This window comes from Eubalaena glacialis, chromosome 8 (genome assembly GCF_028564815.1).
Source record: "Eubalaena glacialis isolate mEubGla1 chromosome 8, mEubGla1.1.hap2.+ XY, whole genome shotgun sequence".
Classification (NCBI taxonomy): Eukaryota; Metazoa; Chordata; class Mammalia; order Artiodactyla; family Balaenidae; genus Eubalaena; species Eubalaena glacialis.
This window is the reverse complement of record NC_083723.1, coordinates 52,140,995-52,164,419: the sequence shown is the minus strand read 5'-3', so window position 1 is coordinate 52,164,419 and position 23,425 is coordinate 52,140,995. Positions and strand designations below refer to the sequence as shown.

General features: G+C 41.5%; 1 protein-coding gene across 4 annotated transcripts in view; it reads left to right on the top strand.

Moving 5' to 3' along the window:
• Nucleotides 1-6,102: 6,102 nt before the first annotated feature.
• KLHL7 (kelch like family member 7) overlaps nt 6,103-23,425 on the top strand; it is a 56,037-nt gene continuing 38,714 nt past the window's right edge. Inside the window, exons 1-3 of one of the 4 annotated variants that reach the window (XM_061197694.1) lie at nt 6,364-6,453; nt 6,930-7,100; nt 20,746-20,876. Coding sequence is in view for 1 of the 4 variants with exons in the window: in XM_061197693.1 (XP_061053676.1) it covers nt 6,334-6,453 (120 nt within the window). In the remaining 3 variants the exon portion in view is untranslated. Of the gene's footprint in view, nt 6,454-6,929; nt 7,101-20,745; nt 20,877-23,425 lie in introns of all 4 variants that reach the window. The other 3 variants (XM_061197697.1, XM_061197695.1, XM_061197693.1) reach the window with 3 other exon arrangements.

The following is a 23,425-nucleotide window of genomic DNA, read 5'->3' as shown; positions in this document are numbered from 1 at the left end:
TTGTTCCACACATTATCTGAGATACCTGCCCTTCAAATACTGACATAAATTCACAGGTATCTCATCTATCTTGCTGTCTTCTTAGCTCCTACCCTGTCTACAGAAAGAGGCAGCCATCTAAACATTCATTCCAGAGTATGTTTTATTGATAGTTTTGATGGCTTTGTGGTTGGGACCAAGAGAGACGTATTCTTAGCTCACAGCAGCTCCCCAGACCTCTCCTTCCCAGCCTCTCATCAGCTGACTGCACCATGAAGGACCTGACCTGGACAATGTAACCATCTGACTATAATAAAATACCAAAGTTCTGTGCCAAGAGAAATGTACCCGGGGTGTTTTCTTAAAGAACTTTGCAGTATGCGTAACTCCCATATATTTGCTGTTTCTGTTCCTCCTTATTTGTTTCCCTAAAATAAGTGGTAAAACTTAAAATAAGAAGAGCCTATGTTGAAGGATTATGAGAATAAATTTTCCCTTTTTTATTTCTGTTCAAATATCTCTCATCCCCTATATATAAGCACTGTTAGCAATTTGGTTTATAATTTGGTTTCCAGACAGTTTTTCTATGTATTTTCAATGTGTTCTGCTATCTTTCCATATCAAAGCCTGTCTTTTTGTATCATTTCCTCACAATTCTGAAAGATTTTCCCAAAAGACTTTGAATGTTGGTACAGCAATGGAATACTTGGAAATTGTGCTCAACCTATTTGGGGATTTAGAAAATTGCTTGTAATTTTTCTGTTTTGTCTATTGTTGGAAAGACTTGTGGAGTATGGGGAAAGGTAGGTGGAAATGTGGAGAAGACGATAGAAAAGAAGCTTAGAGGGCTTCCCTGGTGGCGTAGGGGTTAAGAATCCACCTGCCAATGTAGGGGACACGGGTTCAGTCCCTGGCCTGGGAAGATCCCACATGCCGCGGAGCAACTAAGCCCGTGCGCCACAGCTACTGAGCCTGCGCTTTAGAGCCCGCGAGGCAAAACGACTGAGCCCGCGTGCCACAACTACTGAAGCCCGCGTGCCTAGAGCCCGTGCTCCGCAACAAGAGAAGCCACCACAATGAGAAGCCTGCGCACCACAACGAAGAGTAGCCCCCGCTCGCCACAACTAGAGAAAGCCTGCGTGCAGCAACGAAGACCCAAACAGCCAAAAATAAATAAATAAATTAAAAAAAAAAAAAAAAGCAGGGTGGTCTTAGGCATGGGAAACGTGACTGGAGGTAGGGAAAAGGTGAGGTAATCGGTGTTCTGCAGAGGCGTATCCGCGTTACATGCCTCTTCATAGGATAGATGTTCCAAAATGGTGCAGTTTTTAGTCTTCTGATGTCAAAAGGTCATTTACGGAACACCTGGGCAGGCCCAGTTTGGGGGTCAGTGGTCCCAACCACTCTTGGCCAGTTTGAACTGGGCGAGAGTCAACTCCAGGTCCCTGGGAAACAACTTAAGCCCACCTGTTACTATAGTGACCCATACATCAGAGGTGTTATCTATAGGGGTGGTTAAGGAGTCCTGTAATATATTATCTAGGCTACGTGAAGCTTGGAGGGTAGGCAATTAAAGAAAAAAAACAAGTAAAGCAGGTTAATTAGTAAAGGCAGGTTACAAACAGAGGGGGTTTTAATAAGCTGTTCCCTTATCTGCTGTTCTGTAAGACACACTCAAGGATTTCTAAGACGCCAGCTTCTGTTAACCCTGTGGTTTCAATCCCACGTGACAACAAATTGTGCATTTCTCCTTTGTACAAGGAGGAACAACCATAGCCTTGGCTAGGACCTGTGGTGCAATTAGAGCCACAGCTGTTTGGGTTGGCATGGGTCAGCAGACAGCAATCCTGAGGTTCAGTGTCAGCAACAGCAGTGACAGTGCAGATGGTCACCGTGCAACAGCAGCATGGCCTGGTCAGGGCATGCCTTCAGACTGCTCAGGTTTCCGAAGGCAGTGTACCAGGCACCTTAGTCAACACTGAGTCAGCAGCACATTCTGGAGTTACAGCACCAGGGCTGCTCTGTGGAATCCTCTGGCCTCAAGGGGGCACACTGAGTTTTGGGTTTGCGAAGAAAAATAGCTAGAAGGACGAACATTTGGACATGAACCAGCTTCTTGGATATACAGTACTTGGGGAGGAAAACTCAAAAAATACTGGACTTCCTGCAGTCATGCATGCCACACTAAATTGTATAAAAAAAAGGAAGCATGGCTTGTGAGGATCATATGAGGACATGCTTTTCCACATCACTCTGAATACTTCTTTTTTGCCTCTGCTGGATCCTTTTCCTCCACGAGTTCTCAATCAGTATTCTACTTTCCCTCATTTGTATTCTTTTATTTATATTTATTTATTTATTTATTTATGGCTGTGTTGGGTCTTCGTTTCCGTGCGAGGGCCCTCTCTACTTGCGGCAAGTGGGGGCCACTCTTCATCACGGTGCGCGGGCCTCCCACTATCGCGGCCTCTCTTGTTGTGGAGCACAGGCTCCAGACGCGCAGGCTCAGTAGTTGTGGCTCACGGGCCTAGTTGCTCCACGGCACGCGGGATCTTCCCAGACCAGGGCTCGAACCCGTGTCCCCTGCATTGGCAGGCAGACTCTCAACCACTGTGCCACCAGGGAAGCCCCACATTTGTATTCTTTTATTGGCGGCCACATCCTGAGTCTTCAATGACTTACTGGATATTTTACACATATATTATCTCACAGTTTACCTAAAACCCACCTTAACAAAGAATGCTTATAGGTGAAATTCAGCCTCTGTACCCTGGTACCGAACTGAAACTCAGAGACAGAGTTTTGGGTGAAGTAGAAAAGAATAGCTCTATTGCTTTGCCAGGCAAAGGGGGCCACAGCAGACTAATGCCCTCAAAACTATGTGTCCACCTGGAGGAGGTAATGAGGAGTTTTATACTAATGGTTCAAAGCAGATGGCATGATCAGCTAGCTCATGGACATTTTTCTGATTGGTTGGTAGTGAGGTAATTGGGAGTCGGCATCATCAACCTTCTGTTTCCAACCAGTCTGGGGTCTACATGCTTGTGGGCATCACACAGTTAACTTCTTCCACCTGGTAGGGGTTTCAGTATCTGCAAAACAGCTCAAAGATATTATTATGTATATTCCTTGAGAGGTGGAATCAGGACCCCACCCCAAGTCTGCACTATTGTTTCTTGACTGCTCCCCTCTTGTTTCTGCATTCCCTCCCTTCCTTGATTAGCAACTGTTTGAACCTGCCCTTTGGAAATCAGGGAAGGTCATGGAGGCTGAATGAAGCCTATTTCCTACAAACAAGAAACGGGGGACACAGAAAGACTTTTGTGCTCAGAAATCCCATAGGGTCCTGCTTAGTTCCATGCTTACAAATCAATAAGAAAAAAATATGCGAAAGAAAAATGAACAAAGGACATAGGCAATACAGAAAATGCATGAAACAAAAAACGTAAATGGCCAATAAACATGAAAAAATATTCAATCTCATTAGGAATTTTTTAAATAACACAAAAAATCATTTTTTGCCTGTCATATTTATAAAGGCTTCTAAAACCTAGGGTTCCACTGTCATAATCTGGATCTAAAGCTCTTTTTAAAATGGTGATCCCAATGCCTCCAAGCTTGTAGTCAGTTTTCTTGTCCACTTGGGACTCTTCCCTCCAGGTGAATGATCCCTCCATTCATTAGTTATCTTTACAAAAGGAACAAAGGAGGTCTTCTGACAATTAGAAAAGCTAAGAAACCTCAAAAGGTAGTCTACTACAGCAAAGTAGACCTAATCAAGGTTCAAGCAATAGGTACAACAAGTCTTCTCCAAGCACTTAATATGCAAATATATTTGAGATTTTCTCCGAGAATGACATGTTAACTTATTTCGCAAAGTTGTATTCCCAGGGATTCTATTTCAGGAGAGGAGAGAGGAGAGGGGGATGGTTCACAGCACTAGTATTCTGAAGAACACGTTTTGGGAAATGCTGGATTAAATAATAATAGTTAATATTATTAGCTCAATAAAGGAATACCGTTTGTCTTGCTCTGGCACCAATCTAAGCATTTTTGTAAACCTTATAACAGTTCCATGGGAGGTTCTATTTTTACAGATAAGGAGACTGGGACACAAGAGAAGTTAAGCAATTTGCCCAAAGTTGAACAACTAGAGAGTGGCGAGTTTGACTTTGCATCCAGGCGAAGCCTAGTGCCTAACCTCTGTGCTATATAACCTCCATGGTCTCTTTTTTTTTTTTTTTTTTAATTTATTTACTCATGGCTGTGTTGGGTCTTCATTTCTGTGCGAGGGCTTTCTCTAGTTGCGGCAAGTGGGGGCCACTCTTCATCGCGGTGCACGGGGCCCCCCATTATCGCGGCCTCTCTTGTTGCGGAGCACAGGCTCCAGACGCACAGGCTCAGTAATTGTGGCTCACGGGCCTAGTTGCTCCGCAGCATGTGGGATCCTCCCAGACCAGGGCTCGAACCCACGTCCCCTGCATTGGCAGGCAGACTCTCAACCACTGCGCCACCAGGGAAGCCCCTCCATGGTCTCTTTAAGCTCTAAGTCCTAAGGCTCTTCCATGACGTTTGGTGCTCTATATTCTGCAATACGTGAAAGGACTGTTCCAACATCAGGTAGAAAGGATGCTGCTCCTTGTTTCCTTTGCCATCCATCTCAGTGTTACAGAATAGCACTCCATCTCATCACCAACATTTCTGCCTTTGAATCATGGATCCTTAGTGTCTGCCAAGGCCTTAGAGTAAGAAGACAGATTTCCACTTCATTTCAATTAAAAAATGTTTAAATACACTCACTCTTCAGTATCCTAGGTCGTTTAATAAAGTAAATGAAATTTTCCTCATTTCTAATTCCATTAGGAATAAATGGTTTCTATTGCCAGGGTCTGCTCTAAAGCCTCAAATTAGAGCTTACTCTTGAACAACAGGGGTCTGAACTGCACAGTTCCACTTACACATGGATTTTTTTCAATAAATACATGTAGTACTACACGATCCATGGTTGGTTGAATCACCTGATGCAGAACCATGGATATAGAGGGCTCATTATGGGACTTTGAGCGTTTATGGATTTTGGTGTCCCCGACAGGTCCTGGAACCAACCCCCCCGCAAATACCCAGCGATGACTGTATTGACTAGTTAAAATAGAAGATCTGAGAACCTTTAGATGAAAAGAAAAAGAAAAGGCGCACAAAAACGTAAATGTCTTATTCTTTTGTAGAAACGTAGGCTTATATGCCACTTGCTCTTTCATTTGAGTTATACTATATTGTTTTGTTCTCATCAAGAGAAAGCATAATGCTTTGATAGTGTCAATTATTTTACTTAAAACGTTTCTATGTATTCCTATATAGACCTAGGTAGCAAATTAAAGGGGTATGTATAAGTTTTCAAAATGTAAAATAATGTACAATTTCAAATAATCTTGTAGATTATCATATACTAGAAAGAAAAAATTATTATAGTTACAAAAAGCATGCTCCTGAGTTCCGTGACTAAGTTCCGTGTTCCTGTAGAACACTTGGGGGAGCCTAATTGAAGATTTCTGGACCTGACACCTGATCTTAGTCTCAAACATTGAGGAGTAAAACAGCCTAAGCAAGCAGGCATTCTACATCAAGGAGACATCAATGGGGATTGTGTGTTCTTGCCTTATGAATCCCAAGCAAATAAATCTTGTACTCCATGCAATAAACCTTTAACTTTCAGTATGTGATAGTCTTTCCTGATTTCATAAATATTTATTGAGCGCCTGCAATATGCCAGTCTCTGATACAGCAGTGAAGAAAACACCAACCCTGCTCCTACGGAGCTTACATTAATGGGAGACTCTTTAATGTGTTCTACCACCCAATTATCCAAAAAAGATAATCTCGCCACGTAATCCAATTGTGTAAAATCTGTCTTGGGAAAAGGGAACGGCACGCGCATCCTCGGATCAGCTTGAAATGAAAACTCAGCCTGTGCGGGAAGGACGCAGGGCGCCAAACGCAAGAGGGCGCCCTCGCCTCGCGCCGCTCGGAGCGGCGCGCCGCTGTGACGCGTAGGCTCCGCCCCATGCTCCCTTCATAGCGCCCCCGCCCCCTTGAGCGAAATGCGCAGACTCCTCCTCCGGGCTCTGCTTCTCCTGGAGACGCAGCGGAGTCGCAGAGGTCGCCTCCCCGCGTGCTTCTGAGGTTGGCTGCCGGGCCTTGTCCTACCGCAGTGGCCGCGCCGCGCGGTTCGGGAGCAGGGCGCTGCAGCCGCGGTCCCGGCCTCGGTGTTTGGTAAACAGAAGCCCCAGCGTGCCGGGAGCGTGCAACCCCTCGCCTGGCCCGGCGAGCCCCGGGCGTGAACCGCGCTGACGGAGGATGGCAGCCTCCGGGGTGGAGAAGAGCAGCAAGAAGAAGACCGAGAAGAAACTTGCTGCTCGAGAGGAAGCTAAACTGTTGGCGGGCTTCATGGGCGTCATGAATAACATGCGGAAACAGGTACCGCCTCTGTGGGAGTGACCGACGGCGTCGGGGAGGTGGTCCGGGACTCGGGCCCCTGTCAGCCGCGGCTGAAACCCGCGCCCCGGGGATCGCGACCCTCTTCTTCCTCTGTCCTCGCCCTTCCTTGCATTTTCGCACGCCGGCGAAGCCGCTGTCGGTGGAGGGTAGCGTTAAACAGTTCTCGGGCAAAAGTGCCTCGTCGTCCGCCGATGCTGTGGCTCCTGACTCCTATGGGGCCCCGTGGGCCGGCATTCGGCGTCGGGTATCGGTTGTATAACAGCTGTGCCCTAGTTATCTCTTTGTGAGGCGAGGATCCCTCCATTGGCCAGCCGTTTTAAGGTGTCGTGAGATCTCGGGCGAAGAACCCCACTGGCACAGCCCAAACCGAAGCCCCCCAAGGAAGGGAGAAGCATTGCTGGCCTGACATCAGCTCCTCTAAAATAAGGATCCCCGCCCCCCTTCTGTGTTACCAGGGTGGAGCTAGTAGAAGACAAATCCTCCTGTACGTGTTAATTTAGAGCAGAAACAGCCGTGGATAAATAACCGTGCCGCCTTTTAAGGGCACCGTGCGCCTCTGTTGAGAGGAGTTCTTTGTTCTTTGATGTGTGGCGTATTAGTGAAAGTCTTCAGCACGTCGGCGAAAGGTGGGTTATGAAAAGAATGGGTTTTAACGCCAGAGAATGTAGACTAGAGAATCTATTTGTTTTAAAATTCCATAGCATCTTATACCAGTAGGCGTAGAAAAGTCACTTGGTTATTTTCTCGTCCTGGCAGCTTTATTTCTAGAAATACGCATCCAGGAAGATTTGTGGGAATGTTTCAGTTTTGTGACCGTGGTCCTCTTTTTCATGACAAAAGCAGGACATGAGTATAAGTAACTGCAAAACCTAGTTTGCTCAGCTGGTGGTGCTGAAACCACACAACCCAGATTGGGACTGGAACCTACAGGCAGGGACTCGAATCCACCGTCTTTTAACTGAGATCACACACCTGGTCTCAGGTCTTTAATGAAGCTCAGGTTCTTTCTTTGTTTTGGGGGGGTTTTTTTTGGCTGCGCAGCGTGGCTTGTGGGATCTTAGTTCCCCGACCAGGGATTGAACCTGCGCCCTCGGCAGTAAAAGCGCAGAGTCCTAACCACTGGGCCGCCAGGGAGTTCCCAAAGCTCAGGTAGTTTATGTCTCATGGCAGAAGGAATTCATTGAAAGACAAGGTGATAGGTAAGAAGTGGATTTATTTATAGAGATACACATTCCATAGACAGAACGCAGTCTGTCTCAAAAGGCGAGAACGGCCTTGGGAGAAACACACTTCACAGACAGAGTGTGGGCCATCGCAGAAGGCAAGAGTCCCCAAAATATGGGGTGGTTCGTTTTTATGGGCTGGGTAATTTCATAGACTAATGCGTGGGAGGATTATTCCAACTATTGGGTGGGGGGGGAAGGGGCGGAGATTTCCAGGAACTGGGCCACCACCTACTTTTTGGCCTTTTATGGTTAACCTCAGAACAGTCAGGGCACTGGTGGGTGTGTCATTTAGCATATGCTAATACATCACAGTGAGCATGTAATGAGGAAGAAGGTCCACTGGAAGTCAGATCTTCCACCATTTTGGACCTAGTTGGTTCTAACCAGTTTTTGTCATGTTCTATGGCTATGTCATTCTTTTAAAGGTTGTGCCCTGCCCCCTTTCCTCCTGTTTCAGTTCTGATGGGACTGTGGACAACAGTAGAGGAATTTAAGAGTTTTATGAAGATATTAACTTTGGTTTCTTTAAGCAAACTCTGCTGGGGTCTTGTCTTTGTTCATCAGCTCCTGACATTGTGCATGAATGCAGTAGGTATTTGTGGGAGTGCCTTTAAATCTTGCCTGGTCTTCGGGCTGAAGTAGCTGTGAATGCTTGAATTCAATATTTTATGTAACTTTCATGTATCTATTTCCATGTATACATTCATGTTCCTTTCCTGTGAACCTTTCTTACATTTAGGACACCACTGACTTTGCATTGCTGATGAATTTAACTAGCGTCTGCCTCTAAAACGTAATTGCACCGCAGTTCACCAGTGCCCACATTTGTTTCCAACAACCCTCCCACTCCCCCAAATACGTGTTTTCATATGCAGACTGTAGCATTGTAAAGCATTGCCTCATTCCCTGCGTAGATGGGGAGCAACTGGGTTGCAGCATCAGATGTTTACTTGAGGAGGAGGGGATTGTCTGAGACTGTATGTTTAGCTTTTGGGGTTTAAAAATTGATTCATATCCATTTCTTAGACTTAGCTTTAAACAATATTAGCATCTACTTATTTACTGTTAAAATAGAAATACAGTTACTGAAATACCAGGATTCTGTTACTGAGTAGGAAGGGGAAAATGGATGCTGGGTGAGACATCAGGAATTTCTTCGACAATGGTTAACTGGCCTTAATCTGCCAGTTTCTCCTTTTGTCATTGGCTTTGCTTGTTATTCAGACAGTTCTCCAGTAACACTTTTACCAACTTCTTGGAATCCTGCATCTTTTGTAAGGTGGGCAGCTTCACTTTGCAGTTGATTTACATTATACATGTATTGTTCTGTTTAACATAACACAGAAGAGGCTCACCAAGAATGACTGACAAGGGCAGTTGATGGGAAGTGGCAGAAATAGAAGCTGGTCTGAGCCAGAGGAGGAATGTTTGAGTGAGGACCAGTTTTAAAAGTGTTCTTCTATGGTGAATACTTTTGTGTTATTACTATTTTTGCTTTCCCTTATGATCTCATTACTTTGGGGATCAGGGTAATGAGTGCCTGGATGACAAGGGCCCCCAGAAACATCCCTATACAAATTTAAGAACACTGTGAAATTAGAATTCCTGAATCCCAATTCCTGCTCTATCATTAATTAGTTTTGTGATATTAGAAAAAGATTTAGGTCATTTCATCTCTCTGTAGCATTGCAGCCAATCTGTACGTAGTGGTGAAAGGGGGTTCTGCTGAGCCCGCAGCCTCAGCTTCCAGTGGAGCCTTTTCCTCCATTATCCTTTCAGTCATTTCTAGCCTTTTGTTTTTAAGTAAACTTTACAATGAAGTATAGGATTCACGAAAAGGATCCACATCATAAATGTGCAGCTCAAAGAATTATTGCAAAACGAACACACCCCCTCCAAGAAAAAGAACTTGGCTAGTACACCAGAAAGTCTCCACCTTATGCCCTTCTCAATTGCTACCCCCTCAAAGGTAACCACTATTCTAATTTCTGCTACCATAGATTTGTTTGTCCTGTTTTTGAACTTGTATACATGGAATCATACAGTATATACTTGTGTGTCTTGCTTTCTTAAAGCTAGCATTTTTTTTTAATTTTTGAATTTTATTTTATTTTTTTATATAGCAGGTTCTTATTAGTTATCCATTTTATACATATTACTGTATAAATGTCAATCCCAATCTCCCAATTCATCCCACCACCACCACCACCACCCCGCCACTTTCCCCCCTTGGTGTCCAAGTCTAGAAACTGTCATACAGAGTGAAGTAAGTCAGAAAGAGAAAAACAAATACCGTATATTAACGCATATATGTGGAACCTAGAAAAGTGGTACAGATGAACCGGTTTGCAGGGCAGAAATTGAGACACAGATGTAGAGAACAGACTTATGGACACTAAAGCTAGCATTTTGTTTGTGAGATTTATCTATATTGTTGTGTGTTGCTCTAGTCCCTCTTCATTGTATGTAATATCCCATTGTATGAATACACCAGAATTTATCCATTCTATCATGTTGGGTATTTGGGACTGTTAAAAGTAGTACTGCTTTGAATATTTTTGTACATTTTGTACATGACTCTTGATGTGTACATGTATGCATCTCTGCATTTTTGTTGGGAAATACCCAAGCGTGGAGTTGTTGAGTCATAGGTTAGGCTACATTCAGCTTTAATAGATCCTGTGGTACAATTTCCGAAGTTGTGCCAGTTCACACTTTGGCCAGCTCTGTATGAGAGAGGCTTTTGCTCTACATCTTTGCTAACACTTGATATTGTCCGTCTTTATAACATTAGCCATTCTAGTGGATGTATAGTGGCATCTTATTTAATTTGGTTGAGCACCTTTTCATTCATTTTTCCAACTTTTTTTTAGATTAATGTTATTATCTGTTACGCTAGAAAGGGGCTCTACAAAGCAGGGCAGGGTCATAGTCACTCTTGCAGGTACCCAGTGCTATTGCTATTGTGTTAATGAAGTCCAGAAGACCCTTAACAATTGAGAGATGTTTTGAGAACTTTCTGAGTACCACTACAGTTCACAGTTTCCTCAGGTTAAATGAATTAAAACATAATTAGAATTTAAAAGCTTATGTTAAAGCCCCATTGAGAGTTAAGTGAGAGAACCACAAAGCTGATTTGAGGATTGGATGCTGGGCAGTCACCTGGGCTCACTTACTAACTAAAATGACTCAGCTTCTGTATACTCACCTCTCCAAGACTGTCAATTACTACATGTCATTAATCTTTAGGGTCTCTTGTGAATAATCTAAACCTTCTGCATTAAATCCTCAATAATAGAAACACTTCTCGAGCACTTATTCTGTACCAGCCATTCTCCAAAGTGTTTTATATGCTTGTCTCATTTAATTTTCATAACAACTCCCATTGACAACTCCCATTATCCAGACCTTCCTATTCTTAACTCTATTCTGTTTTCTCTTTTTGTCTGTCCAGTTTAGGTGATATATCTTTCTCTTCACTGTCTCTTCAATGTCCTAAGCTTTCTTGGCCCTCAGTTCTTTTTTCACATCCTTTGGGCAAAAAGCATTGATGACTGTTTACCTTCTTTGTGCAAGGCTTCTAAGCACAGCTGCAGAATATTCCATTACTGGGCAGTCCTCTGCCAGGTGAGTCCAAACTTCAGCTGGGCTGGCAGTACTACTGGTGAGCAGTTCTACTTACTGTTTATTTTACTGTTTTCCTCTAACCCAAGCCCTTACTCTGTATCCTCATCTTCAGTACATCATCCCTCTTTTGACATCACAAATAAATAGAAGTCATTAGTCTGGAACTATCTAACTTTTAACTTTCCACCACCAAATCTATAAACCTGTTTTGGCACCTTTTTTTATTCTGCTGCAATGGATAAAGCCATTTAAAGCCAGTACTTTCACCTGGGCTATGACTTTCTCAGTACTAGTGTAGTCAGAAAAGTTACACCATTAGTTATTCTTTCTTTGTTAGGCATCTTTAACTTCTCCTTCTCTGCTGGATTCTAGCCATCAACATTTAGGCATGTTTTAACCTCTCTAGCCTTTAAACTAACCAACAAACCAATACACTTATTCTTAGTCTCAATATTTCTCTGTAAATAATATCCCTCTCCCCCTTGTTAAAACCAAAAGGTGGGTTGAGTCACTGCCTCTTGGCTCACTGTTTATCTATTCCCCTATTTCAGTTTGGCTTTCTAACTTATCCATTTAGATGAATACTTTTTGAGAACCCATTGTGTGAGACCTACTTACCATAAAATGGCAGGTACAAGAGACTGATAAAAGGCCAGTGTGACTGGAGCACAGAACATAAGGGGAGGATGGTGCAAGATGAAATTGGAGAAGTAGCTAAAGATCTGCCCGTGTATAGCCTCATAAGTCAAGTTAAGGGGTTTTGTCTTTATTCTAAAACCCTTTCAAATATATGTGTGTATGAGAGGAGGAATAGGTGTATCAGTTTTTCTTTTGAAAAAGATGATTGACTGCTCTATGGTGAATGAATTAGCTCTCAGAGTAGAAGCTGGCAGACCAAACAGGAAGTTGTTACAGTAGCGCAGTGAGATGGTCTTTTGGACTAAGGTGATAGCAGCAACTGGCAATATCAATAAAGAAAAGATTATATATTCAAGAGATTTAGGAGGTAAGATCAACAGGACTTAGTGATGGTAACGATATGTGGTTGTGATGACTAAATTAGAAAAACAAATTAAGATAACTTAAAACAGAACCTGATAATGAGTAAGCTCTCAATAAATGTTGGCTATTTTTGCTGTTGTTGTGATGGTGGTGGTTGATTGGATGCTGAGGAGTTCTGTACAAGATGTCATTTATGACCTCCAGGGTTCTGAAATGCATAACTAGATGGATGATGACACAGTTCTCTGAGAGAGGAGATGCTGGAAATGGATCAAGGCTTTGAGGAAAGGATTATAGTTTGTGTTTTAGATAGTTTAGTTTGCAGTGCCCCTGAGACATTAAGGTATCTGATGAGTTGACAGGTCTGGAGAGTTGTGGGTTAAAAGTATAAATTTTTGAGTTATCTGCATATAGAAGATAAACTTCATTGAAGCTGTGGAGAGTTAAGAATCTAGGATAAAGGCTGGGTAGGGAATGAGCCTGTAAAGAAGACAAAAAAGTAGTGGCCAGAAGAGTAGGAGGAAAATGAGAGTTTTGAGAATCAGAAGAAATTGTTTCAGAAGGAAGATGACAAATTTTGATGCCTAAGAGAAGTCAGAGTAAGATTAGAACTAGAAACGTTTCAGAGGATATAGCAACAAAGAGGGGTTTATTGACTGTGATGAGAGTTGTTTTGATGGGGAGACGGATGGAAGTCAGATTAGTGTGAGTAGGATATGAGAAAATTGAGACAGTTCATTTGAGATTTGACCCTGAAGGGAGTGAGGGAATCAAATAAAGGCTTTTTAAATGGAAGATGTATGTGTGTTTAAAAACTAGTAGGAAGAATTCATTTGAAATGGCGAGGTTTAATATGTGTGAAACAGAATGGGTGATTGATAGATGATTCCTGAGATGAAGTCCAAAGTAAAGGTGAGTAATCTCCTATGGGAGGAGGATGGTTCCTCTTCCATAGGAGTGGGAAGGAGGAGAGGGTTGGTAGGTACATAGGAGGGTGTGTTTGGAATCAAGAGAATGAAGGAGTTCCTATCTAGAGGCTTTTGTTTTCTCTGAAAAGTAGGAGATGAGATCATCTGCTAAAATGAAGGAGGAAGAAGATGAAGCTGGAGGTTGAGGAAAGTTGTTTTTGTGAAGAATAGAAATGGTATGATGGCTGGCAGTGTGGTTTTGTTTTGTTGCTGTTTTGGCCGCACCGCGTGGCGTGTGGGATCTTAGTTACCCGACCAGCCAGGGATCAAATCCATACCCCCTGTAGGAGTCCTAACCACTGGACCGCCAGCGAATTCCCAATATCTAAGTCGTCATCTTTTTTTTTTTTTTTTTTGCCACACCGCACAGCTTGTGGGATCTTAGTTCCCTGACCAGGGATTGACAGCAGTATTTTTTGAGGTTAATTATCATGAACTTATAATGAATATTTATCCTTAACCTGGCCTTCAAAGCCTTGTCATAAAGGTTCTATGACTCGCTTCCCTTCCTACTCATGCTTCAGTTCTTTATTTTTTTTATTTTTTAAGATTTTTTCATGTGGACCATTTTTAAAGTCTTTATTGAATTTGTTACAGTACTGCTTCTGTTTTATGTTTATGGGGTTTTTTTGGCCCCGAGGCATGTGGGATCTTAGCTTCCCCGACCAGGGATTGAACCCGCACCCTCTGCATTGGAAGGCAAAGTCTTAACCCCCAGGGAAGTCCCTCAGTTCTTACTTTAAAAGCCACTTCTTCCCTGAATGCCCTAGATTATGTCAAGCCTCTCTATTACGTATGCTCTTACAGCACTCTATTCCTTTCTTTCATGCATTTATCAGCTCTATAAAGGCAATAAACACTATTTAGTTTAATGCATGTCTTTGCTACTAGGCTCTAAGCTCCATGAGGGCAGGGACTGTGTTTGGCTTGTTCAGCTATATTGCCAACATCTACCACATAGGTGCTCAAATATTTGTTAATACAATAGTTGATATCATATGTATGGTTGATAACACCTAGAGGATGAGTGGACGGAGGATCTGGGTAGCATCAACATTTTAAAGGATAGGAAGAAAAGTGCATTGGAGATTAAGGTGTGGGAGGAAGAAAGACAGCAGGGAATAATGTCATTGAAACCAAGATTAAGTTACAAAGGAGAGCCAGTCGGGAGTATCCAGTGCTATAGGGAGGTCAAAAAAGAGAGTGTCCAGTGGATTTGAAAATTGGTGGTTTTAGCAAGTAAAGTTTTAATGGAATGGTGGGGGGAAAAAGCAAATTTTAGAGGACAAAGCAGGGACAGAGTGGGGAGTACATGGAGAGGAAACTGCCCCCTTTGTGGCCCAAGCTTTCCCAGATGGGATCAATGTTCTGCTAAACTCTGTAGTATCTAGTGCATACTGTCATCATGACACCATATGTGTATTGAATAAATGAGTACAGAAGCACATCTTAAGAGAGACATGATTGTCTCTCTTAAAATTACCTTCTGAGAAGAAGGGGGACAGTCAAGATTTGGAAGATGCGAGAACCAGGGTAGCCCCAAAAGCCTCTGGCCTTTTTCTAGGACACTGTCTTCATTGCACCTCACCTCTGACTACTTGCAGTCTGTTTCTCTTTCAGAATTTCAAATCCTGGAGAGAGAGGATCTGATAGACGTAGTTTGGGTTAAATGTTAATCCTGTGAATAAATTATCCTAAGCAGAATAGGGCCATGTAGCACAAACATGATCTTGAAAGGCCCATGTATTGAGGCCATTTCCTGAGAAGGAAGAATTGTAAGTCAGGTGGCTACTCCAGTTGGCATCTACTACAAAGATTCATATTAGTGAAATCACTGATAAATTTTTTAGTACATAATATAGCAAATAATTTAGTTACATTCTGTTGAGCTGTCAAAAAATGTGGTTGATTAACATTTACGAGAGACACTCTTAAGAATATGCCATCTTAAAGATGTTTTAACAAAAAAAAGAATATGCCATCTTATTTCAGGTTAGCTTACTAGAAAATGGTGTGCCAGGATTAAATGAGTTCTGCCTTAGACCTTCTCTTTGAGTTGCAGTTAAATTGAATCACAATTTAATATTACACTGTAAGCTATTACTGTGAAAAATTATTTTTAAATGGTTTTGTGTCTTCTATAAAACTTCTTTTAGCAATTTTGCCTTTAGTAACTCATTGCTTTAGGAAGCAGCATGCTATAGTGGAAATAACATGGACATTGGATTCAAACAGATTTCTGGGTTTGAATTCTGCTGTCTTCTTACTAATTGTGTGACGTTGAACAAATCGATTCTTCAGCCTTTTGTGTTCTTATGTGCACAATGATCATAATATCCTACCTTACTGATGTTGGGACTAGTGAGAGAAAGAATGTGAAAACTCTTGATAAATTATGCAGTGTTACACAGATACTGTTGGTATTGTTATTATCACAGTGAATCTGCTGGGATTCTTGGTTACCAGCAACAGAAACCATTCTGTCTTAAGTAAAAGTAATTTATTGCAAGGGTATCGGGAACTTACACCATTCACCGTAGACTGGAAGATGAGCAGTCCTGGCAAACAAGCCCAGGGATTCTTTGGTAGCTAGGCTGCAGAAACCCTGGAGTCAAGGTTACAATGCAGGAACAGTTTTGACGACTTGCTGGTGCCACCATAAAGACATCCCATTGTCCCCGACACACCGCCCCATCTTTCTGTCATTCACCCAAGATTCAGAATCCTGGAAGTAGGTATCTAATTGGTTGGCCTTAGATTGTTTGCCAGATTAGGGCTCTGCTAAGGAGTGAATAGAAGAATTATCTGACTTACTTGTTCCATAACGAGAGGCAGGCTCTGAGAATTGCCCTCTCCCCAAGATAGTTCATAATGAGGATTTTTTCCAGAAATGAGAGTTTGGGGTTCTAGGAGGCAGGGGAAATTGGATGCTAGATTGCCAGAATCCACAAATATCCACTATGACCTATACTTTAGGTGTCCATTGCAAACATGCATGCCCTTATTCTGTCCTATAATTTTTTTTAAAATTATATATATATATATATATATATATCACCAATTAAATTTTTTCACTTACCATATCTAACTCCAAGATCACTTGGTGATATCCATTTCTTCTATAGGCATTTTAAGACCCTAAGGGTATATGTAATAATAGATGCTTTATATGATCGTGGAGGGGAAAGGAAACTAGTTAACACTTAGGTAAATATAAAAGCAAAGATGAAAATAAAAGTAGAAGCCACATTCATTGTTTATTATTTTTTCATTGTTGTATTTGTGACTTCTTCCTTCACTGGCTATTCCTATTCTTTGTCTTTAGCCAACCCCTTAAGGTTCTTTATCTGATGGGGTGACCTGATCTTTTATTCCTAGGTATCTTGCACCTTTGGTCTTGCCTGTATAGGGTTACTTTAGTCTTACATTAACATTTACCACTGCAGTTGGCAGTACTAGTGTTGGGTCTGGGATTTGATTTTATGCTACTTAAAAGCTGATTAGTTAGCCTGTTGCTGTTTAATGGATGCTGGCAGAAGACATGAGACTCCTAGGTCAGAGACAACAGACTTGATTGTTCACAGCACAGCATCACCAGCATCAGCATGTATGCATCAGTTCCCCTTGCCCCACAAGTACTATGAGGGTGACATGGTGGGACCCAGATGGATGTTAGGGTTTGTGTTGCAGCTAAGGAATAAACAGTAAGGAATCTGCCACTTTTATAGCAAATGATAGGCAAGCTTGCTGTTTATCCTGGAGGGGAGACATTATCTCACCCTTATGGTCGCTTTCTGCCAACAAAACCCTGAGAAATGATGGCCTGGGTAAAAAGTGATAGAGCCTTGCATTCTTGGCATGTCCAGGAAGCTATGCAGGAACTCGAGACCCATAGAGAACTGTCTCTCCCAACAACCAGAAGGTATCCAAGGGGGTCCCCCGAGTTCCAGTCATCTTCTGTCCCATGGAGGAAGAGCAACAACTTTTTTCTTCATGGCCAGGATCAGGCACCTACCCAAATGTAATAACTTTTTACCAGTGGCATGAGGAGGCCAAAATGGCCAGGTCACAGTCTTAACTGTCCATTCTGTGGAAATGTTGTTATATCGCTTGATTAAATGATTCTTCTTTTAGGTCCCCAAATCTCTAAACTGCTAGCAGAACCCACCTCCAGAAAGACTAATTGCTGAGATCAGAAACAAAATTTCTGTAAATGAATCCTTAAGCATATTAGTGAGGGGAGCCTCTTCCATGCCTTGGTTGCCAGGCTAGTTCTGGCTAGAAACCATTCTATCTATACAAATTAAGAGAAATCCACTTAATTTGTATAGATAGAATGAAAATGGATTGAAAATGGTTTCAGCTGCTTAAAGAAAAAGGTTTGAAAACCACTGATCTGAGGCTTTTCCCTGAAAAGAGAATAAACTGTGTGTGTCTTTCTATGTCTAAGCGGTGTTGAGAACAGAGGATTTGCAGGGGTGGTCTTGAGCAAAGCCTCATCTTCCAACTTTATTTTACTAGAGAAGCACTGCATATGGGGGATTACCAGGTAGTTGCCCATCTGTCAATAGGGTGTTCTATTATGTCTCAGTTGGCTGTTGATCATTACATAAACTCCCTGAGTTGAGAATCTCAGAGAGCTGAATGGTAGAATTCAGGCACCAAATCCCCTCACAAAAGTTGGCTGGACAAAGTACTGTGAGTTCGAATTGCCAGGTTTGCTTTGTCTTTTAGTTGTTCTGTTTTCTTACTGGCACAGGGAGTGCTTTGTTCTATCTTAAATGCTGACAAGGCATCCTCTATCAATGACTGTTCCTTTTTGTAGCCTCTGAAGAACAGTTGAAGAGGTTATTTACATTTTTACTCCAGAAAGCTCTGGAATGGGTCGATACCTCTTAAGTTAACTCTAGACTGGAAGGTCATTTCCATTTCTCATCTCAAATTTTTCTCAGCCAAGATGTCATTCATAGCTCTCCGGATTGTCTGCAGTGAACCGAATGACAGCACTCCATCTAATTCCATACTAGCGACAGAAAATCCCCCAAATTTGTCTGTTATGAACCCTCTTATTATTAAATTCCCACATCTATAATCTCCCTGTAAATTAAAATTGAAAGGCAAAAGTTTGCTCTCCCTGGTTTCTTAAACTGCTCAGTCTCAGCCAGAAGGCGTTCACTTAAGTGTTTGGGTCAAGTCAGGGTAACTTCTTCAGCAGCTTCAGCATAGGCTGTCTTCCACTGGAATAGATTAAGTTAGTTTAGCACCTCCAAAGCTGAACATCTCCAATTTCAAGGTAGTTTGTGTCACGTGTTTTCAGTATGTCAAAGGGTCTCTGGGACTTTTAAGATTAGCATAGTGTCACCCCCACCCCTACAAACCTGAAAAGATACAAGCACATCTCCTCTCTCTACAATAAATAGTGCAGATGTATACAGTCCTAACCCACCTTATTGTTCCCAGCCAGAAACAGATAGAAACTTCATTTCTGGAGGAACAGGGTTTTCAAAGTAAGAAAATCTTGGCTTTTGGTTTTGACAGATTGCCAGTCTGTGTCAGCTCTCTGTAATTGATAGACCCTAAGACTAAACTCAGCTGGGAGGAATCACTTATCAAGAGGCTAATAGGGACACTATGTTTACTGGATAGGGAAGGAATTTCACATATGCATAATAATGTTTCATTGGCATATGATACATTGTTTTTCATGGGCAAAATGTTAGGTATTTGCCAGGGGGATTTCTCAGCTGCTCGGTCTCTTAGAGTTTCTTTTTTCCCCTTGTTGTCCATCCTGCATGTTTAAAGATTAATTTTCATTTCTTTTTTGAACCCTGTGGTCCTGGCCACTCAGTGCAGAAATGATTGAGTTTTGTCTAGTGACAAACTCTTCCCTCCCTTTTGGGAGGAGAGTGATCCACATTTGTAACAGGCAGTTGTGCAGAGCACAGTTTGTGGCCCTGAATTCTCTGCAGTTCTAATCCTCCTGGTTGTTCTGCACCTTTGTGTCCTCATTAGAAGCCTCACCTCCTGTGAAATTCCTTATATATATACATATACATGTATATATTTAAAATATATTGAAGTATAGTTAATTTACAATGTTGTGTTAGTTTCAAGTGTACAGCAAAGTGATTCAGTTTCTTTATATACATTAATCCTGTCTCTTGGAAGAGCCTTTTCTTTTTTCCCCTCCATTTGTCTCAGCTGGAGTGTGACCTTTAACAGATTCCTCTAAGGCCTGTGGCCCTTTACAGTGTGCTCCTCAAAACCTTGCCTTTCTTCATTTTTTGTTTTCCAGGCCTTGGAAACTTGGTGGTAGCAGACACATTCCTTTCTGTTACCTATTTGTGTCAAAATGGGCTGTGTCTTTGTGTCTGTTCCTTCCAGACAGCCCCAGCTGAGTTATTAACCTGTTTTTAAGTTGAATACTTTCCTATCCTGTAGAGCTAACATTGTTTAGATCAAATGCCTCTTTTCCTTTTCTTTTTGGGCCCAGATGTTTTGCTAACCTACTTCTACTAGTGCCTTTCAAAGTCTATAGATTTTGCCATGGTGGAAAATAAGAGGTCCGTGCGTTCAGGATTACTGCCAACCCTTACCACCCTCAGTAAGGTAATTTTAATTATGGGGAAGCCCAGCATCTTACTTAGGTCTGGACTATGTCTGAATTATTTGGCTTCCCTTAAGGTGACCTAGTACTCTGCCTTAGTCTTATCTCCACAAACTTCCCATATACTTTGCACTAGAGCATATACCGATCCTGTCTTCCCACCAGATCACCTTGCAGATTATTTAATAATGCATGAAATACTCTATTGCTGCTCTTCCTTTTCCCTTTTCAAATCAATCTGAACTTACTGTAATCACCTACTATAATTGTCCCAGGCTTTTGAGGGCAGTCCTTTGATTATGTGTTTGATTTCTTACCTTTAGCTTTAAAAGAAATCTTATAAAAAAATTCCAGGATCAAGCTTCTTTCTGAGAGAAACGATTTAGTCTGCTCCTGAATTCTTTCTTCCTTCATTGTATCTCTTTGGTCCATATTGCTTTTGTATAAATAACAATAAAAATAACTTTTTTGTGTTTCCTAATTTCGTCTTTTAAAGAACAGTTATACCAAAGTTTATCTCCTTTCCCTTTCAAAGCTGTTTGGCCTAGCTTGTCATATGTTTCCCTTAAGGAAGGAAATCCCCTTTTCCTTTATTAATCTAGGTGTGTTCCTTTGTTTTTCTTTAACTTTCCCACTCGCCTTATTGTGATTATACATGTGTTTAAGCCCAGTGCTGTTTTTCTTGCTTTTCTGAACAAAGATGATTTCTAAAGAGGCCTTTTAAATTTTTTCTCTTAACCTTTGGGTTTATTATGGCTTTGTTGAGACTCTTCTAGTATCTCAATCCAACATGATGATTTACCCTATATAATAAGGGTTCCATTTTCGTTTATCCTTTCAGTGATTTAAATCCACCACCCAACTATAGTTGAATCTACAGTCTACCCAGGGATTTGTACCCAGGGTCAACTTGAAATCACGCTGGGAGGGACTGATTGCAGAACCTTGTTGACAAGCTACATAAATCCAAAGGTTAGTCATTCCTCAGTCCTCTCCTTGGGATACAATAAAGAATAGAATTTGGGACAGCTGCTTGCATGCCTCCTACTAACGCCAGCACATATTGTTAAAAGCTAGAACCTCATGCAATGCTGTGGAGCTTACAGGAACCTAAAGTGCCTTTTGCAGTCCTGTCTGGCAAATACATAAAGAGAGCAAAAGGTTATTCCACTAATGCATGCCTAAAATGCTTGCCTGTTTTGAGGTCTTTCCAAACCAAAGAACTCTTCCCTCAAAAGTGTCTAATACTTGCAAACACTAAAGTAGCACCAAAGTTTCTGTTTGCCTCTGTTTGAGTGTCTATACATACGGATTTGAGGGGCCCTCTTCTTCTTCTGGTTCTAAATATTTGAGAAGTAGAGGTAGGAGACAGATAAATTAATGGTGATGACAGACTAGTGAACATGGCGTTGAGTTGAGCATAAAATGGGCTTCCTCTTCTTTTTCCCCTTAACCAAAAACTTACCCAGTCTGAGGCAGAGCAGCTGAGGAATGGGAACAGTCCTCTCCTGCCATAGATAGGGGCAAGCCTCCCAATGAATTATGTTCTACTTTGGGGGCAGATTAATGGAAGAAGAGTGAGCCAGGAGGCCTGGCTCTGTGTGGTCAGTGACCTCTACCATGCTCTTGCTCATCCTGTAGTCACTCTTCCATAAGCGACAGATGGAGAAAAGGGCTGAAACTTCCTTCCCAGTACTTACCTTCCCCAGAGGAAGAGAGAGGACTTCATGACAGAGAAATCTGTTGTTTCTCAAATTGATATGTTATCCCATTTTTTCACTTATCAAATCTCTCACCACATTTTTTAAATTAAACTTTATTTTTTTTTTAGAACAGTTTTAGGTTTAACAGAAAAATTGAGCAGAAAGTGCAGTTTTCATTTACCCCCTTTGCCCCTCCCCCCCACCCCAGTTTCCCCCATTATTAACATCTTGTCTAAGTGTGGGGCATTTGTTACAACGGATGATCCATTGTTACATTACTGGTTCACTCTTTGTGTTGTACATTCTGTGGGTTTTGACAGATGTATAATGACATATATCCACTGTTAGAGTATCATACAGAATAATTTCACTGCCTTAGACATTACCTGTGCTCCACCTTCTCACTACATATGTGAAATGGTATCTTTATCACATGCCAAATGCCCGTTAATGTGGATCCCTCACATTTCTTAGGTTTATTTCTCAACATTTAATTATTTTGTTGCTGCTATGACTGGGATTTTTATTTCTCTCATTTTTGTGTTTTTCTAATGGCATATTACATCTAATTGCTTTTTCATGTTTATCTTATTTGTCTAGCCACCTTACTAACTTTTCATATTAGTTCTACAAGTGTTAAATTGATTTATCTTTATTTCCTTAGTGATATGGCTAAAATTTCCAGAACAATGTGACAGGGTGTGTGTGTGTGTGTGTGTGTGTGTGTGTGTGTGTGTGTATTTCAAACTTGAATGAGAATGTCTCTCCTGCTTCACTAGTTTGCTGTTGATCTGATGAATGACCTTCAACATACAGACACATCATTTTCTTTACTAAAGAATCTCAGGAAATGAATTTTTAATTTTATCAAACACCCTTTTGCCCATATATTGAAGTTTTTCTTTTTTTTTTTGGCCAAGCTTCACGGCGTGCAGGATCTTAGTTCCCTAACCAGGGATCGAACTCGTGCCCCCTGCAATGGAAGCACGGAGTCCTAACCACTGGACCACCAGGGAATTCCCTGAAGTCCTTCTACATGAAAATTTTCTCTTTTAACCTGTCAGTATGATGAATTACATTTATAGAATTATCATTCTTGAACCCTTCTTGCATTCCTAGAACAATACCCTGCTGGATTCAGTTTGCAAATACTTGACAGATCTGTAAATGAGACACCTAAAGGAGGAAAAAGTCCAAAGAAAATGTGACCAAAATAGCAACCAACAGTTTAAAAAAAAAAAAATGAAGACAGCAAGGAAACATAATAAATAGTATTTAAAAAGATGGCATATGTAAGATGAAACATAAGTTATCAGTAATAAATAGGAGGGATTCAACTAAACCCTACTAAAAATAATCCTTAGATGGTGAGAACTTCAGACTAAGTTACACAAAAATCTATGCTGTTTATAAGAGGCTAAAAATTCAAAAGCTGAAAATAATAAATACAAAGATATAATTTTGGGAGGACATAAACAGAGAAATTTCAAGGTTTTTTGGTTTGTTTAATCCAGTGAAGATGTATTGTTCAAAAGGTAGTTTTGTTTGTTTTGTTTCTCTTCCATTCACCTAGGACTTGTTACCTCTCATTCTCCAGATCACCTGAATCTCTGTCTCTTCCCATTTCCTGTCTTTTCATACACCTCTTCCCCAGAGGATTGATAGCAGGAGGGACCTCTCTTTTTAGGTCAGTCTCATTTTTTGTTGAATAAGACCTATTAATCTATTGTAGTCCAGTCAAATAAATGCACCATTTGGATATAAAAGATTGCTCCCATTTCACCTCCTCCTACCCGCCACACACAGCATTAATATCTG